Source organism: Ovis canadensis, chromosome 3, assembly GCF_042477335.2.
Source record: "Ovis canadensis isolate MfBH-ARS-UI-01 breed Bighorn chromosome 3, ARS-UI_OviCan_v2, whole genome shotgun sequence".
In the NCBI taxonomy this organism is placed as follows: Eukaryota; Metazoa; Chordata; class Mammalia; order Artiodactyla; family Bovidae; genus Ovis; species Ovis canadensis.
The window spans coordinates 57,299,551-57,316,201 of record NC_091247.1 but is presented as its reverse complement, the minus strand read 5'-3'; the positions used below and the strand labels follow the sequence as shown (position 1 = coordinate 57,316,201).

The 16,651-nt window shown below is 50.7% G+C and overlaps 2 protein-coding genes across 4 annotated transcripts in view; one reads left to right on the top strand and one right to left on the bottom strand.

Moving 5' to 3' along the window:
- ELMOD3 (ELMO domain containing 3) overlaps nucleotides 1–596 on the bottom strand; it is a 32,658-nt gene extending 32,062 nt beyond the window's left edge. Inside the window, exon 1 of one of the 3 annotated variants that reach the window (XM_069583134.1) lies at nucleotides 357–596. The gene's annotated coding sequence lies outside the window, so the exon portion shown is untranslated. Of the gene's footprint in view, nucleotides 1–53 lie in introns of all 3 variants that reach the window. The other 2 variants (XM_069583133.1, XM_069583132.1) reach the window with 2 other exon arrangements.
- On the top strand, nucleotides 74–16,510 carry RETSAT (retinol saturase). Its single transcript, XM_069583111.1, has 11 exons — nucleotides 74–880; nucleotides 2,845–3,027; nucleotides 3,445–3,686; nucleotides 4,395–4,596; nucleotides 5,697–5,894; nucleotides 9,397–9,516; nucleotides 13,779–13,917; nucleotides 14,165–14,274; nucleotides 14,350–14,516; nucleotides 14,702–14,861; nucleotides 15,066–16,510. Exons 1-11 carry the CDS (start codon nucleotides 712–714, stop codon nucleotides 15,203–15,205), a joined length of 1,830 nt encoding a protein of 609 aa, XP_069439212.1. The 5' UTR covers nucleotides 74–711; the 3' UTR covers nucleotides 15,206–16,510.
- Nucleotides 16,511–16,651: the final 141 nt, after the last annotated feature.

The following is a 16,651-nucleotide window of genomic DNA, read 5'->3' as shown; positions in this document are numbered from 1 at the left end:
AGTTCTTTCCCCGGCCTTGCCGCTGGGCGCTCCCCGCCCCCTCCAGTCCCTACCCGGCCCGGCCGTAGGCGTCGCCATCCCAGGGCGCCCGGGCCCAAAACTATTGACTAGTTTGAGGGTCCCAGAGTCCGGTGCTCGCCCGCTGCGATGCGCGGATGTCAAGGGAGTTCTCAATCCAGCGAGACACCCAGCCAGACAGGGGCTGCGTGGGGACTCTGGCCAGAAACTTTCTCAATTGTTCGGCGGGGAAAACAGGAAAGCAACTTGCCACCGGTCATCCAGGGAGTCCGCGGCAGAGCGCAGACCACAACCCAGGTCTCCTGTTTGCCAGGATCCGGTGTCTCTCTCGCTCTTACATCTCTCAGCCTTGTCTCGCCCCAGGGCGACCATTTCCGCCCCACATTCCTCCTCCTCTGACCCCCGCCCGGGGAACGCCGGCTGAGTCCCCGAGTTCCCAGCTCTTTGCTGTTGGGGTCTAGCAGCCCCGCCAGGCCTCCTCGGCGCAGGAGCACTGCCCTCCACGCAGCAGGCGAAGCGAGTACGGAGAGGCGCGAGGATCAATCTCCGCGGGCGACTTCGCTTTTCCGCGGGCTGATAAGCGGGCACGGTTGGCTCCGCCTTCCTGGTGGGAGGACTATAACCGAGCAGAGCTGTGGCTCCAGACCCCAGGCGCCGTCCGAACGAGAGTTCCCGGTACCCCGCGCCGGCGCGATGTGGGTGTCGCTGCTGCTACTGGCTGCGCTGCTGCTGGTCATCCTCGGCAAAGTTTACAAGGGGCTGTTCTCAGGCAGCTCCCCAAACCCCTTCTTGGAGGATGTCAAACGGCCACCCGCGCCTCTGGTGACTGACAAGGAGGCCAGGAAGAAGGTTCTCAAGCAAGGTGAGCGGGAAGACACCCCGGGGACCTAGGCTGCGCCCGAGCATCCTCACGGGTTAGCGTTTCCCAGATGCAAAGTGCTGGGAGGGCATCTTTGCATGTATAGGCGCCCGCTTTAGAATCCACTCCTGGCGAGACCCTTGGTCCCCGCAGGCCTAGGGAATCGTGGCCTCTGGGTCTCGGGCATCGTCCTCGGCGAGCCAAGTTCTTTTCATAGCCACGCTCGGACCCTGCCACTTGGTAGAGCCATGGCTAACGGTTTAAACAAGAAGAGATCTTTCCCCCTCTTTGGCTTTAAGACCGTAACATTTTCACTTATCTTCCCCAGGGGTTCAAGGGCGTGGGAGAGCTACACAGAAACCTTTGTAGGAAACTGCATTTGGTTCATCAAGGGATGTGACTGATTATGCTGGTTCCATCTCTTGTGGTTGAAGTGAGGCTCAGTGGGGTGCCTCGGGCTCAGAGCTCTTTGTTTAGGGAGGATCTGCACTGTCATCTTTTGAAAAGTATTTGTGGGTTTCTTTTAGAGTTTAAAGAAAGAGTTCGGCTGCTTGAAAAATAAAAAAATAAAGACAGTATTGTTGTAAGTGGAAGGCCTATTATTTCTGAAATCAGAGTTTTAACTGGACTCTGTCACTGTCTCTGTCGCAGAGAATCAGACAGGACTGAGCAACTGAACAAACAACACTGATTTACTCTCTGAAAAAAGTGAAAGTAGAAGTGTTAGTCACTGTCCGACCCTATGCGACCCTATGGACCGTAGCCCTCCAGGCTCCTCTGTCCATGGCATTTTCCAGGCAAGAATACTAGAGTGGGTTGTCATTACCTTTCCAGGAGACCTTCTCCACCTAGGGATCAAACCCCAGTCTCCTACATTGCAGGCACTTTCTCTACTGTCTGAGCCACCAGGGAAGCCTGATTTACTGTGTAACCATTAGCAAATAACTCCATTTATCTGGATTGGTCTAAAGATGAGACGATTAGTTTGTTTTTGAAACCAAGTGTTGATCTCTCATAGTGGGTCATGTTATCAATTTAGTGAGTTGCAACTAGCATTTTAAAATTCAGTCAAATGGAAAATATCAATGTATCCTATATAGTTCTGGTAAGTATAGTGAAACTTCTTTATATTATATGCTGATGTATGTTCTGGATTATGAAATGTATTTTTCACTGTAGGTCTTTTAAAAAATGTTTGAAAAGTTCAAAGTTTACCGAGTTCTCTGGCATCTTGAAAAATTCCAAATCTCAGTTCTTCTGGAGTGGAGTGATCGTGAAAGAATAGATCTTGTGTAGAAAGTGCCCATACGGCACCATGGGCTGTCCAGTTTTGCCTTGTTTAGGTGCTTGCTCCTCAATCCCACATCCAGGCTTCCCCAGTGTGAAGGGGTGGTGCTGTGATTTCTCAGAGGAGCTCTGTCCTGCCTCTGATCAAGATCTTTAAGAACCATGATCTGAGTGGGCTGCGCCACTACTGCCTGCAGATCCTGCATTTTCTGCAGATAACCTGCTCATGAAAAGACTGTTGCATGAGCCACCATCCAGCCTCACGACACTCTTCTCTTGTCCCCCACCTCCATGTTTTCTTTCTTCCCTAGCTCGGTCTCTGACTGCACTTAGAATTCTCAGCCTGGATCACGGTCAGCATTTGTGTGTGTGTGTGTGTGTGTGTGTGTGTGTGTGTGTGTGATAGTTTATAAATTATTCTCTCTTTGCAAGTAGGGAAAATCCTCAGCTACATAGTGGTTTTGGTTAAATCAGTTCAGATCAACCTAAATCACTTTGTCCAACCTTTCCCGGCAGGTCCTGAGTATTTCCCAGGTAAAATGTTTTTGATATTTTAGTGAGGAGCCCTGTGCCAAACTGCTCTAGAAGTTTTCTGGAGCATCATATAAGCTAGAACATTCTGCCTTGGTTTCCACCTCATTGTCCTTTCATTGCCCTCTCCATCTCCTCCTTTGCTGCAGCTTTCTCCGTCAGCCGAGTGCCAAAGAATCTGGATGTGGTGGTGATTGGCAGTGGCTTCGGGGGCTTGGCGGCAGCTGCGATCCTAGCCAAAACTGGCAAGCGAGTTCTCGTTCTGGAACAACATACCAAGGCAGGAGGCTGTTGTCATACCTTTGGAAAGAATGGCCTTGAATTTGACACGGGTAAGGCTGCCAAGGCAAAGGGGTGGGATCAGGAGGTTTGGAGCAGCCGTAGCAGGACGATCCTGGGCTTTTCAGTGGTTTCGGAGGCCCAAGTTTTCTTCTCCCTGGGCACTGTTGGTCTGACAGCTTTCCTGCCCAAATCCCTTTTGAAAAATTCCAATCTGATCTCAGATGAAGGGAAAAGGGGTTAGAGACACACCGCATGTATCTCCATGGTCTGACAGCTGTATCTGCTGAACTGGGCGGGGATCTAGTGGTTTCTGCTGCAACTCCCCTTTACAGAAAGGGTGGGCACCCCCTCTGTGGGCGTGGACTTGGCCCTGTAGGATGCCTCTTTCACCTTGCTTCCTTACTGGAGCCTTTCCAGGGCTCAGTTCCCTTATCCCTATCATGGCTTGTTTTTCTGTTTCTCAACAGGAATCCATTACATTGGGCGTATGCAGGAGGGCAGCTTTGACCGTTTTATCTTGGATCAGATCACTGAGGGGCAGCTAGACTGGGCTGCCTTGCCCTCTCCCTTTGACATCATGGTACTAGAAGGGCCTGATGGCCGAAAAGAGTTTCCCATGTACGCGGGGATGAAAGCCTACATTCAGGGCCTCAAGGACAAGTTTCCCCAGGAAGAAGCTGCCATTGACAAGTATATGAAGCTGGTTAAGGTAACACAGACATGTGTTATTCCCAACAAGGCTCACCTTCCTCATTAGTGGAGTGACGGGTGAGGGAGGCAGGAAGGAGGAACAGACATGTTTGTCTGGAACTCAGCCCTGATCCAAGTTGACCTCTGTGCTGAGCCAGGCCCTCTCTCTGGAGCCTGGGCTCAGCAGCTGCCACTCACACTCTGGCCTGGCCAGGCTGGCTTCCGTGTGGTTATATCTGTAACCCCTTTTCACTTCATCTGAGACCAGATTGCAATTTTTCAAAAGGACTTTGGGCAGGCAACTGAAAAGCGAAAAAGGACTCATCTGAGGGGGAGAATGGAAAAAAAAGAAAAAAAAACTTAGACTACAGTTTTATGATCCACATTTAGCCAAGTTCTGCTTCCCTGGTGGCTCAGCAGGCTCAGAATCCAGTGCAGGAGACCGCCTGCAATGCAGGAGACACAGGTTGGATCCCTGATTCAGGAAGATCCCCTGGAGAAGGAAATAGTAACCCACTCCAGTTTTCTTGCCTGGAGAATCCCCATGGACAGAGGAGCCTGATGGGCTACAATTCATAGCTTGGAAAAAGTCAAACATGACTCAGAAGCTAAACCACCACCACCAAGTGTTGCTGGTCCCTTGGACTGTGCAGGCTGTTGGACAGGCAGTTCTGTCACAGCGGGTCTGGAGGTGAGCCCTGTTCCTCCCTGCTTACTCCCCTCCCAGGTGGTATCCCGTGGAGCCTTTTATGCTATCCTGTTGAAGATCCTCCCACTGCCTGTGGCTCAGCTTCTCACCAAGTATGGGCTGCTCACCCGCTTCTCTCCATTCCTTCGTGCGTCCACCCAGAGCCTGGCTGAGGTCCTGCAGCAACTCCCCGCCTCCCCGGAGCTCCAGGCCGTGCTCAGCTACATCTTCCCCACTTACGGTGGGTCCTGGCCTTGGGCCCTGGGCAGCCCCTGGCTCTTAGTCTTTCTTCCTGAGCCTGGTTTATTCAGTCACTCAGTCATGTCCGACTCTTTGTGACCCCATGGACTGCAGCACGCCAGGCTTCCATGTCCTTCACTATCTCCTGGAGTTTGCTCAAACTCGTGTGCATTGAGTCAGTGATGCCATCCAACCATCTCATGCTCTGTAACCCCCTTCTCCTGCCTTCAATCTTTCCAAGCCTCGGGGTCTTTTCCAATGAGTTGGCTCTTTGCATCAGGTGGCCAAATTATTAGAGCTTCAGCTTCAGCTTCAGCATCAGTCCTTCCAATGAATATTCAGGACTGATTTCCTTTAGGATTGACTGGTTTCATCTCCTTGCTATCCAAGGGACTCTTTAGAGTCTTCTCCAGCATCACAGTTCAAAAGCATCAGTTCTTTGACTCTGAGCCTGCCTAGCTGACTGAAGTGGAGCTGCTCACACTCCAGGTCCTCTGGAGCTCAGGGAAGAAATGCCTGTCTTCCCCCTTGCTGGATACCCTGATAAAAATCCCCCTCACCGACGTCCTGGATGGTTTTCTTTCCAGTCCACACTCCCCTCCCTGGCAGCATGGCGGTTCGCAGGGAGATCATTCCCACTGGCCCAAGACCTGGAATGCTCTCTGTTTGCCTGTTTGGATAGAAAGAGGCTGCCCTGAGAATCACTTGGATCCTGGGAGGCATAGACTCAGGTTGCATGTTTTATATATATATATATGCATTTTTTTTTTTGGTCACGCTATGCAGCTTGCAGGATCGTAGTTTTCCAACCAGGCATCGAACCCAGGCCCCCCACAACAGGGAAAGCACCTAGTCCTAACCACTGGACCACCAGGGAATTCCCAAAGGCTGCATGTTTTCTGACAGGAACCCGTGTTCCTTTTTTATTTTTTCATTGGAAGAAAATTACTTTACAATATTGTGTTGGTTTCTGCTTTACAGCAGTGTGAATCAGCCATAATTATATACGTATATCTTTCCTCTTGAGCCCCCCTCCCATGTTCTGCTCTGAATGGTATTGCTGCCTGCTCTTGCCTCATCACCCCCTCCTTCCTTCTACAGGTGTGACCCCCAGCCACACCACCTTTGCCATGCACGCTCTGCTGGTTAACTACTACTTAAAAGGGGCCTTTTATCCCCGAGGGGGCTCCAGTGAGATTGCCTTCCACACCATCCCTGTGATTCAGCGGGCCGGGGGCGCTGTCCTCACAAGGGCCCCTGTGCACAGCATCCTGCTTGACTCAGCTGGGAAAGCCTGCGGTGAGAGCCCTGTGTCGTCTTCACAGTCTTTGGTGTGGGTGAGAGAGACTGGGAGTGCAGAGCAAAGAAAGCACTGAGGGCAGAGACCTCCAAATTGGGGGTTACGGGATGGAATCTGCCTCAAGCTGAGGGTGCCTAGGAATAGCAATTGACCTGGTCTGGAAGTGAAAAGGACACAGGAAGGATAAAGGGTGGCATGCTCCCCAGAGAACAGTATTTCATCATTTATTCAATAGAGACAAGTTCAGTTCAGTCACTCAGTTGTGTCCGACTCTTTGCGACCCCATGAATCGCAGCACGGCAGGCCTCCCTGTTCATCACCAACTCCCGGAGTTCACTCAGACTCACATCCATCGAGTGAGTGATGCCATCCAGCCATCTCATCCTCTGTCGTCCCCTTCTCCTCCTGTCCCCAATCCCTCCCAGCATCAGAGTCTTTTCCAGTGAGTCAACTCTTTGCATGAGGTGGCCAAAGTACTGGAGTTTCAGCTTCAGCATCATTCCCTCCAAAGAAATCCCAGGGCTGATCTTCAGAATGGACTGGTTGGATCTCCTTGCAGTCCAAAGGACTCTCAAGAGCCTTCTCCAACACCACAGTTCAAAAGCATCAATTCTTCAGCGCTCAGCTTTCTTCACAGTCCAACATTCACATCCATACATGACTATTGGAAAAACCATAGCCTTGACTAGACGGACCTTAGTCGGCAAAGTAATGTCTCTGCTTTTAAATATGCTATCTAGGTTAGTCATAACTTTTCTTCCAAGGAGTAATCATCTTTTAATTTTATGGCTGCAATCACCATCTGCAGTGATTTTGGAGCCCTCCCAAAAAAGTCTGACACTGTTTCCCCATCTATTTCCCAGGAAGCGATGGGACCAGATGCCATGATCTTCGTTTTCTGAATGTTGAGCTTTAAGCCAACCTTCCACTCTCCTCTTTCACTTTAATCAAGAGGCTTTTTAGTTCCTCTTCACTTTCTGCCATAAGGGTGGTGTCATCTGCATATCTGAGGTTATTGATATTTCTCCCAGCAATCTTGATTCCGGCTTGTGCTTCTTCCAGCCCAGCATTTCTCATGATGTACTCTGCATATAAGTTAAATAAGCAGGGTGACAATATACAGCCTTGATGTACTCCTTTGCCAATTTGGAACCAGTCTGTTGTGCCATGTCCAGTTCTAACTGTTGCTTCCTGACCTGCATACAGATTTCTCAAGAGGCAGGTCAGGTGGTCTGGTATTCCCATCTCCTTCAGAATTTTCCACAGTTTATTGTGATCCACACAGTCAAAGGCTTTGGCATCGTCAATAAAGCAGAAATAGATGTTTTTCTGGAACTTTCTTCTTTTTTTGATGATCCAGCGGATGTTGGCAATTTTATCTCTGGTTCCTCTGCCTTTTCTAAAACCAGCTTAAACATCAGAAAGTTCACGGTTCATGTATTGCTGAAGCCTGGCTTGGAGAATTTTGAGCATTACTTTACTAGCGTGTGAGATGAGTGCAATTGTGCAGTAGTTTGAGCATTCTTTGGCGTTGCCTTTCTTTGGGATTGGAATGAAAACTGATCTTTTCCAGTCCTGTGGCCACTAGTTATCCTTTAATCCAGGAGTTCCTTGAGTGTAGAGGTGGTGTCTTTTTTATCTTTATGTCTATAGACTTTAGCACATACTGGAGCCCAGTAAATGTTTGTTCAGTGACTGATGGAGTGAGTTGTAACCTGGGTGCTCCATAGGGTGGTGTGGAGGCCACCAGGATGCCCTGTAAATGGCAGAGTGGGGCTCAGACTCTACCCTGGCTCAGGTGTTTGCTGTTACCTGAGCAGAGAGTCAAAATTCCACCAACGATAAACTCTACAAGGAGAGGGTCTATGCAGGGAAGGGCTCTGGTAAATAGACAGGCCATCTAGGGTAACTTCAAAAGCCTCAGCAAAGGGAGAAGAGAGAGGCCTGAAGGAAACAGGGCTGGTGTGATGGTGAATTCACCAGAGTAAGCTTCCAAGGAGGAGGTGGTGAGTGGGTGGCCCAAGGAACCCAAAAGTCAAGGGAGAAAAGGCCGTCAGTGATCTTTGAGGATGTATCTGTAGAAGAGACTGGAAAGTTCCCAGCAGTGAGGCAGGGGTGGCCATCAGCTGTGCAAGACTTTCTCTCACAGTCACAAACCAGTTTTCCTCCCAGCCATCAGGTGGTCTGTGAACCAAGGAGGGTTTATCAGTTGAATTAAATTCAGTTCTGGATATATTTATGTTTTTCACATGCTATGTGATAAAAGATAAGTAAATCCTAATCTCTAACTCAAGAAGTTTCCAGTCTCAGAGGGCAGATGACTGAGATATAATCAAGGTGGCGCATGGAGGCACACACTGAGGCCGGAGGTGGCACAGGATGGTGGGACAGGGACTCTCAGAGGGAGGTCATGATGGGTGAGAGCAAGCTGGTCAGAGGGGAGAGGAGGTCATTCCAGGCGGGGGGAACAGAGTGTGCAGGGGCACAGAGATATGAAAGAGCTGAGTTTCTTTTCTCTTTTTTGGCTGCACTAGGTCTGTTGTGGCACATGGAATCTGTGGTCTTCTTTGTTTCATGTGAACTCTTAGCTGTGGCGTGTGGGATCTAGTTCCCTGACCAGGGATCGAACCTGGGCCCCCTTCACTGGCAGCTCAGTGTCTTAGCTACTGGACCACCAGAGAAGTCCCATGAGCTGAATATATTTAGGCATCTGAAAATATTAGGTTGAATCATAAGAGACTGTCACATTTCTAGGTTAAAAAAATGATTGACTGTCAGCCGTTGGGGGCTTCCCAGATGACACAGTTGGTAAAGAATCCATCTGCATTGCAGGAGCTGCAGGAGATGTGTGTTTGATCCCTGGGTCAGAAAGACCCCCTGGAGAAGGAAATGGCCACCCACTCCAGTATTCTTGCCTGGGAAATCCCATGGACAGAGGAGCCTGGCAGGCTACAGTCCATGGGGTTGCAAAGAGTCAGACACAACTGAGCATGAATGCACACACATGCTACTTGCATATAGTCCTATCTAATAGTTTGCTGGAAACGGTCAGACGGTCAGAGATGAGGCTGGATGCACAGCAGGGAGCACATCACAGAAGGCTGATAGGAGGGTTTGGAGTTTAACTAGAGGTTGAGGTGTCAGTGGAGGGTTTAAAAGAGAGTGTGTTGGAACCAAAAACTCTGGCAACAGTAAAGAAGGACCTGGCATTTTAATGAAGGCTATCAGCTCACGGGCTCTGTCTGGGTTAGTGTGGAGGTTGGCTGGTGGCTAAAGAGAAGAGCTCCCACATCAGGCAGAGAGAGAGCTAGAAAGCCAGTGTGTGGACTGTGGGCCTTTTGGGCCTTGTAGGCAGTGCTTTGGGCTGATCCCTCACTCTGCAGTTTTAGCTGGGGCCTACCTGCCTGGGTCAGTGTGGGAGAGATGGGGTGGGGTAGGAATGGGGGCCTTTCTTGTCTTCTTGGAGTGCACAGAACCTCAGCCAAGCTCTTGTGCCTGCAGGTGTCACTGTGAAGAAGGGTGAGGACCTGGTGAACATCTATTGCCCCATCGTGATCTCCAGTGCGGGATTGTTCAACACCTACGAGCACTTGCTGCCAGAGCAGGCCCGCTGTCTGCCAGGTAAACAAATGAGTTGCGTGGCTCTCCTCCAAGTGCCCTGGACCTGCCCTCTGCTTCCAGCTGACTCAGCCTGGCTGATGCTTCCCCCAGCATCAGGGCTGCCCTTTGACCCTCCTTAGGCAGAAAAGGTGAGCACACCAATTTCTATTAATAACGTCTGTCCCCAGCAGGCCTCTGTTTAGGGGGTGGGATAACTTCCTTTGTACTGCATCCTCCCCAAAGACCCTTTAGTTTTTATCTCTTATTTCATCCTTGGCAAATTTACACCCTTTCCCCTGATAACCTCAACTGCGTTTCCCTTTCCTCTTTCAAGTTTCCAGTCCCAGTTGCCCATTTCTGGTTTCCCTTGACCTTAGATCATCTCCCTGATAGTTAATGATGGTGGATTGAGTCTTAAAGGAATGGTTCCTGGGTTTTTCATTAAGTTTGCCATGTGAATTCTGCTTCTTTCCTTAATTTCACACTTGTTTGGTGTGGGGAAGTCTGGTCTGACATTGCCGTTAAGGGAAGGGAAGGCTGGAGTGGAAACGAAGGTCTTGGTATCATTGCTGTGGGCCTTATTTGGGACCTAAGGTTATGTTTTCCCGCTTCTGCAGGAACCAGCTTTGTATTGGTGCTGAGGCTGCAGGCGTACCCCCCTGGATTCTTCTTCTGGAGCCCTGCTCTCAAAACCTGGGACCCAGATAGAAATAAGCCTCAGTCCAGTCATCTCTGGGTTTCCCAGGTGGCTCAGTGATGAAGAATCCATCTGCTAGTGAAGGAGATGCAGGAGACTCGGGCTCAATCCCTGGGTGGGGATGATCTCCTGGAGGAGGAAATGGCAACCCACTCCAGCATTCTTGCTGGGATAAGCCCATGGACAGAGAAGCATGGTGGGCTACAGACCATGGGTTTGCCAGGAGTTGGACATGACTGAGCACACACACGTGCCAGTCATCTCCACTGACAGGTCGTGTCCAAATAGAAAAGCCTGTGGTTTGGGGCGGGGAGCCGTGTCTGTGTGCGAGCTTTACCTTTGTCCTTGCATTTGATCCTCAGCTGCTGGGTAGAGAGCTCATGTTGATGGCAGGGGAAACGGAGGCTCACGGGTGAATCGCTGCCCAAGGCCCACCCAGCTGGAGGCAGCCAAGTGGAGAGGAAGAGGCTGATGTTTCTGACTCCTAAGCCTGGATTCCTGGTCCCCTCTGGGCTGGGAAACGTGGGGCTTCCAGAGAGAAGGCCTTACTAGAAGGAGGAAGAGAGCAGATCAGCTCACAAGGGACAGAGTGGCTGAGCCAAGGTTAGCTGGGGCGTCACCATTTGGAAATGGAGTTGGCAGCTCCCGATGTGATTGAGGGAAGGAGGCCGCTGGCCGGGAGGGGCCCAGCGACCTAGGAGGGTGAGAGAGAGGGGTCTGTGTCCAGGCCTATGGCTGGGGCGGGAGGTGGGGAGTAAGGAACAGCCCAAGATGCGTTTGGGATGGAAACCTTGGTGGAAACCTGAGGAGGAGCCTAGAGCCCAGTACAAGCAGCATCCACCCTGGAGGGTGGGCCCGCAGCTGCTCGTGGGGAACCCGGGAAGGAGACCCAGTAGAAAAGTGAGGTCTTGGCTTTCCTGGTCCGGGAGAGGGTTGGCAGCCACTGTGACTGTCTCTGGGGTACAGGACATGTACTTGGGAAACAGGCCCTTAGCCCTTTGCCTCCTTTCATGGGGCCTCAGCCAATGTCTGCTGCCAGCGAAGGCCTCCCCTCTCTCAGGCTGGGTGAGCTGGGTGAGCTGTGTGGCCTGAGGCGGAGACCGCCCAGTGGCCTTTGGTACTTCCAGCCTCCCTCTCTCCCAGGACCTTTGAACCCTGACGTTGTCTCCTGATGGCCCTGGGTGCTCATCAAGTGCACGTCCTTAGGTGACAAAAAATCCACAAGGAAGGCAATGCAAATAAATGACATGGAGTTATTGAAGGGACACCTAAAAAAAAAAAAAAAAAGCAAAAGTATTTTCCTGCCTAGAATGATTCCTAGTTCCTTTTGAGTCTAAGAGGCATTAAGAGCATAATTTGTTTTGTGTGTGTGTGTGTGTGTGTGTGTGTATGCACAGTTGTGTCTTGCTCTTTGCAACCCCATGGCCCTGCCAGGCTCCTCTGTCTGTGGGATTCTCTTGGCCGGAATACTAGAATGCGTTGCCATGCTCTCCTCCAGGGAATCTTCCCCACCCAGGGACTGAACCCAAGTCTCCTGTGTCTCCTGCATTGGCAGGTGGATTCTTTACCCCAAGCCACATGTGTGAAGAACATAATTTCTTTTACACTTAATGTTCATACAACCTAAGTGAATAAGAAAAGGACCCTATGAGGGAGTTCTGTATTTTCTGGAAACTGTTTTTTGTGTTTAGAGATACAGGGGAAGATTAATCTTATATTTGTGGGCTCTCCTTGTTCCAGCTAGTTATTGTTTAGTCACTAAGTTGTGTCTGACTCTTTTGTGACTGTAGCTTACAGGCTCCTCTTTCCATGGGATTTCCCAGACAAGAACACTGGTGTGGGTTGCCATTTCCTTCTCCAGGGGATCTTCCCAACCCAGAGATCAAACCTGGGTCTCCTGCATTGTAGGCAGATTCTTTGCTGACTGAGCTAAGCGAAGCTCCACCTTAGTCACCTCTGGCCCCCCCAAAAGACAGTACCTGGTTTTGACTTAGTTAGTCCACTCCTGCCTTCTTTCCCACCCCCAAATTCTATTTTGGTCACATGGTGCTGGGTGCAAAAACAAAACAGGGAGCTTGCCCCTCCTTCACTGGCAGGTACAGCTTCCACTGCTCCTGTGTATCTCAGCCCTGAAGACAGTCTCCTGTGCCAGCACCCTCCGCCCTCCACCTGCCTGAAGGACCAGCCACCCATCCCGAGTGGGAGCTGGATGAATCCCAGTTTGAGAACCTTTCAGTGGTGGCAGTGATGCTCAACCTAGAGGCTCCAGAGACTCCTGAGATTCCTGATGTTTCCAGCTGTTTGGGGTAGAGATTCTGACAGTTCTGTCTCTGTATCAGAGATGGAAACAGGATATCTTGTGGCCTTGGGGACAAGGCAGTGCTTTGGGGTTGAGGGTACGGAGGTGAGGTGGTCAGACAGAGGGAGTCTTTGTGAATAGGAGTGCCTTTCTTAAATTCTGGGGCTGAGCTTGGACATTATTGGGGATGTTTTGAAGAGGACATTTTTTTGAGTGAGGAAGACTTATTGACAAAATAAGTAAAGGAGCTGAGGCTGGTCTGGAGCAGTAGGGTTTGGTCTCATCATTGTGTGCCTGATTTGAGACCCAAGGTTCTTTTTTTAATTGATTTTTTTTATGGAATATAGTTGCTTTACAGTGTTGTGTTACTTTCTGCTGTAGAACAAAGTGAATCAGTTATACGTACATATATATCCCTTCATTTTTAGATTTCCTTCCCCTTTAGGTCACCACAGAGCACTGAGTAGAGTTTCCTGTGCTATTCAGTAGGTTCTCATTAGTTATTTATTTCATGTGTGTGTGTGTTGGGGGGGGGTAAGTTAGTCGCTCAGTCCTGTCCAACTCTTTGTGACCCCATGGACTGTAACCTGCCAGGTTCCATGGACAGAGGAGCCTGGCAGGCTATAGTCCATGGAGTTGCAAAGAGTCGGACATGACTGAGGGACTAACATTTTCATTTTTATCCATTAAATGGTTTGTATTCAACTTAATACTGAAGCCAAGGCTTAAAAGACTGCTGTTGACAGCTGTCATGTGGAGCCCTGTCCTCTGCTCATATTTATTTATTGGCTGCGCTGGTCTTTGTTGCTGCACGCAGGCTTTCTCTAGTTGTGAGCAGGGGCTACTCTGTTGTGGTGCACAGACGTCTCTGTGCGTGGCTTGTTTTGGAGCACGGGTTCTAGGGCACAGGCTCAGTATTTGTGGCACACGGGCTCTGAGGTATATGGGATCGTCCCCAACCAGGGGTTGAAGCTGCATCCCCTGCATTGGCAGATGGATTCTTTACCACTGGACCACCAGGGAAGTCCCTGCTCTTAACTTAGACATTAAGGTGACAATGGGGCGATGACACAGATGCTGTGAGTGGCTCAGGGAGCTGGGCATCTCTGCTTCTCATGGCACTCAGAGCAGATGTCTGGGGCCATGGGCACGATAGGCAGGAGACAGAGCAGGCCGAGTTGTCCAAACAGCTGAGGCTGCAGATGAGGTGAGCAGGTGTCCGCTGGCTCCCGGGGTGGTGGCAGATCTTGGTGGTCTCCTTTACACGGCCCTCCTAACCGTTTGCAGGTGTGAAGCGGCAGCTGGGGATGGTTCGGCCCGGCCTGAGCATGTTCTCTGTCTTCATCTGCCTCCGAGGCACCAAGAAGGACCTGGAGCTGCCGACCACCAACTACTATATTTATTTTGACAAAGACATGGACAAGGCGTAAGGCCTGGGTGTACATGTGCAGGAAGGGTAGCAGCCTGGTCCCCCAGAGCCACAGATGCTAGGGGGGGAAGCAGAGGATATAGGATGGGAGGAGATGGGCAAGAATCTACTCTGAAAGGATTTTTTCCCACCTGGGCTGTGCCTTGGCTTCATCCCTTGGGGCCCCTGGGGATAAGCTGTGCTCGGGGTGGAGCTGGTGGCTATGGGGGACATGGCCAGGGCCAACAGCCCCTCCCCTCCCCAGGATGGAGCACTATGTCTCTCTGCCTGGGGACAAGGCCGCCGCACACATGCCCCTTCTCTTCATTTCCTTCTCATCAGCCAAGGACCCAACTTGGGAGGACAGGTACCCAGGTGAGGCTTGATGTGCTGGGGGCTGGGGCTTGGGTTGGGAGGGGCGGCAGCAGTGACCCGGCTCTGCGTCCCCAGACCGGTCGACAGCAGTCATACTAATACCCACCTCATACGAGTGGTTCAAGGAGTGGCGGGACGAGCCCCAGGGAAAGCGGAGCAGTGCCTACGAGACCCTCAAGAGTTCCTTTGTTGAAGCCGCTGTGTCGGTCTTCCTGAAGCAGTTCCCACATCTGGAAGGGAAGGTAAGAGGGCAGAGCTGGCGGTGCGTGCATCTGCCCCTTCTGTGGGGCTGGGAATGAGGCCTGGGGTGACTGAACTCCAGGGCAGCCTGTGCTGGCTGGCAGCTTGTGCAGGGGCAGGGGAGGAAGAGGTGGAGGTCCCACAAGGTCCCCCTCCCACTCCTCGGCCACCTCTTTTGCCTCTTCAGGTGGACAGTGTGACTGGAGGGTCCCCGCTGAGCACTCAGTTCTACCTGGCGGCTCCCCAGGGGGCCTGCTATGGGGCTGACCATGACCTGGGCCGCCTACATCCTGGTGCGATGGCCTCCATAAGGGCCCAGAGCCCCATCCCAAACCTCTACTTGACAGGTACGCTGAAGGCCCCATCCTGCCAGGAACACTGGGACCCTGGGCCTGTCAGTCAGCCCTCCGTTTCTGTTGCCTTGGTGGCTGGGGACCCTGGTTCTGGTCTGAAGGCATCTCTGTGGCCCTGGCTCAGGGGCCCGTCTCCCCACTACCCTGCTTGGAGGTGGGGCAGGGGGATGCTCACAGGCCTCCACTGTTGTCTCCCAGGCCAAGATATCCTCACCTGTGGGTTGATTGGAGCCCTGCAAGGGGCCTTGCTGTGCAGCAGTGCCATCCTGAAGCGGAACTTGTACTTAGACCTTTGGAAGCTTGGCTCGCGGATCCAGGCCCAGAAGAAGAAGAATTAGTTGGCTCAGGGAGGAGTCAGAGGAACTGCCTCACCTGTGTTTCTGCATTTGTTCCTTAATCACGTAAAGCACTCTAATTATTGTTTCTCATTTCTGGATACAGGTCCAACACACAGGTCTAGCATAGATGGTGATTCTTAAACTGAAGCTCTTTCACACCTTTTAGAACATGCTGTTCCTACAAAACGTCCAGTGTGGGCTACTGATGTGGGTGGCTCTCATGGCCCGTCAAGCTGCGCTCTGCATCCCACACCCATACCTCCTAAGTCTGAGCCATCAAATGGAATATTCTCATCAGGTGGCTAGAACCCTCGAGAGCATGGGTCGGCTAAAGCAGGGAGGGTCCCGTTGGCCTGAGGCTTCTCCTGTTGCCCCTTAGTGCCTCATCGCAGTTCTACACAACAGAGAGGTGTCTGGTGAGCATGGTTTGGCTTGTAGTTCCACAGGCTCAGAGGATGCAGATCCCATTTTTCTGGTTCCAGTGGCTCTTCTGAGAGTGTGGGGAAACTCCTGTGATATGGTCCATGTGGATGTGGGGGTTGGCAGTGGATAGGATGTGTTAGTTAGCAAGGTATATACATTATGGGAGAACATCCAATTGGTATGTGGCTGGGGCCTAGGCTTGTTTTCCTTATGATTGTGGTCACGATGGGTTCTCACCGTGTCAGCTCCAGGATACCCTCCCCGACCTCAGGGCCTGAGCACCAAGGCGTAGCTTCCCAAAATACACAGCAGTCAGGGCAGAGGCCTAGAAAGACAGCTTCACTGGGGTTGACACAGGCAGAAAGCATTCCAGCCAAGGGTGCAGCAAAGGACAAACACTGGGAGGTAACGAGTGTATTATGACGAGCAGCCCAGTTACCTCTGACCTAGAACCAGGGCTGCCTGGTGAGGACGAATGGGGTTGGAGGTAAGGATCAGGTCATGGAAAGTTACAGAATGTGTGCCTGGGAATGCATTTGCAGTGTGTTGGAACTTACATGGGGATTGGATGGGAAGGTGAGTGAAGGTGCTAAAGGTTAAAAAAAAAAAAGACCTTTTCCTTACTAACATGCCTTATTTCAGTCAATTTTAATGCAGTACTAATGACCTTAATATTTAGAGGGGGATTAAGAGGTACAATATAATCATTAATACTAAAATAACTTCATATGGGGACAAATGGTTACTAGACTTATTGTGATCAATTTTGTAATGTATACAAATGTCAAATCACTGTTGTACACCTGAAACTAATACAATGTATATCAACTATACTTTTTTTAAAAGAGGAAACAATTAAATTTAATAATTTTATAGCTTTAATATTTGAAATTTATTTTGGTTTCTATGCAGAGATACAAAACTACGTGGTGATGGCATTCACAGAAACTCAGTAAAACATTATATGGAAAAATACTTATCGTTGGACCAAATAAGCTTTAAAGAAATAAATCATCATTAAGT

Excerpts from the sequence above, each read along its gene's own strand:
- RETSAT (XM_069583111.1), top strand. The coding sequence starts at position 712 with ATGTGGGTGTCGCTGCTGCTACTGGCTGCGCTGCTGCTGGTCATCCTC. Across the intron at positions 13,918-14,164 it reads GACAAAGACATGGACAAGGC|GATGGAGCACTATGTCTCTC; the intron begins GTAAGGCCTGGG and ends TCCCCTCCCCAG. Across the intron at positions 14,275-14,349 it reads TTGGGAGGACAGGTACCCAG|ACCGGTCGACAGCAGTCATA; the intron begins GTGAGGCTTGAT and ends CTGCGTCCCCAG.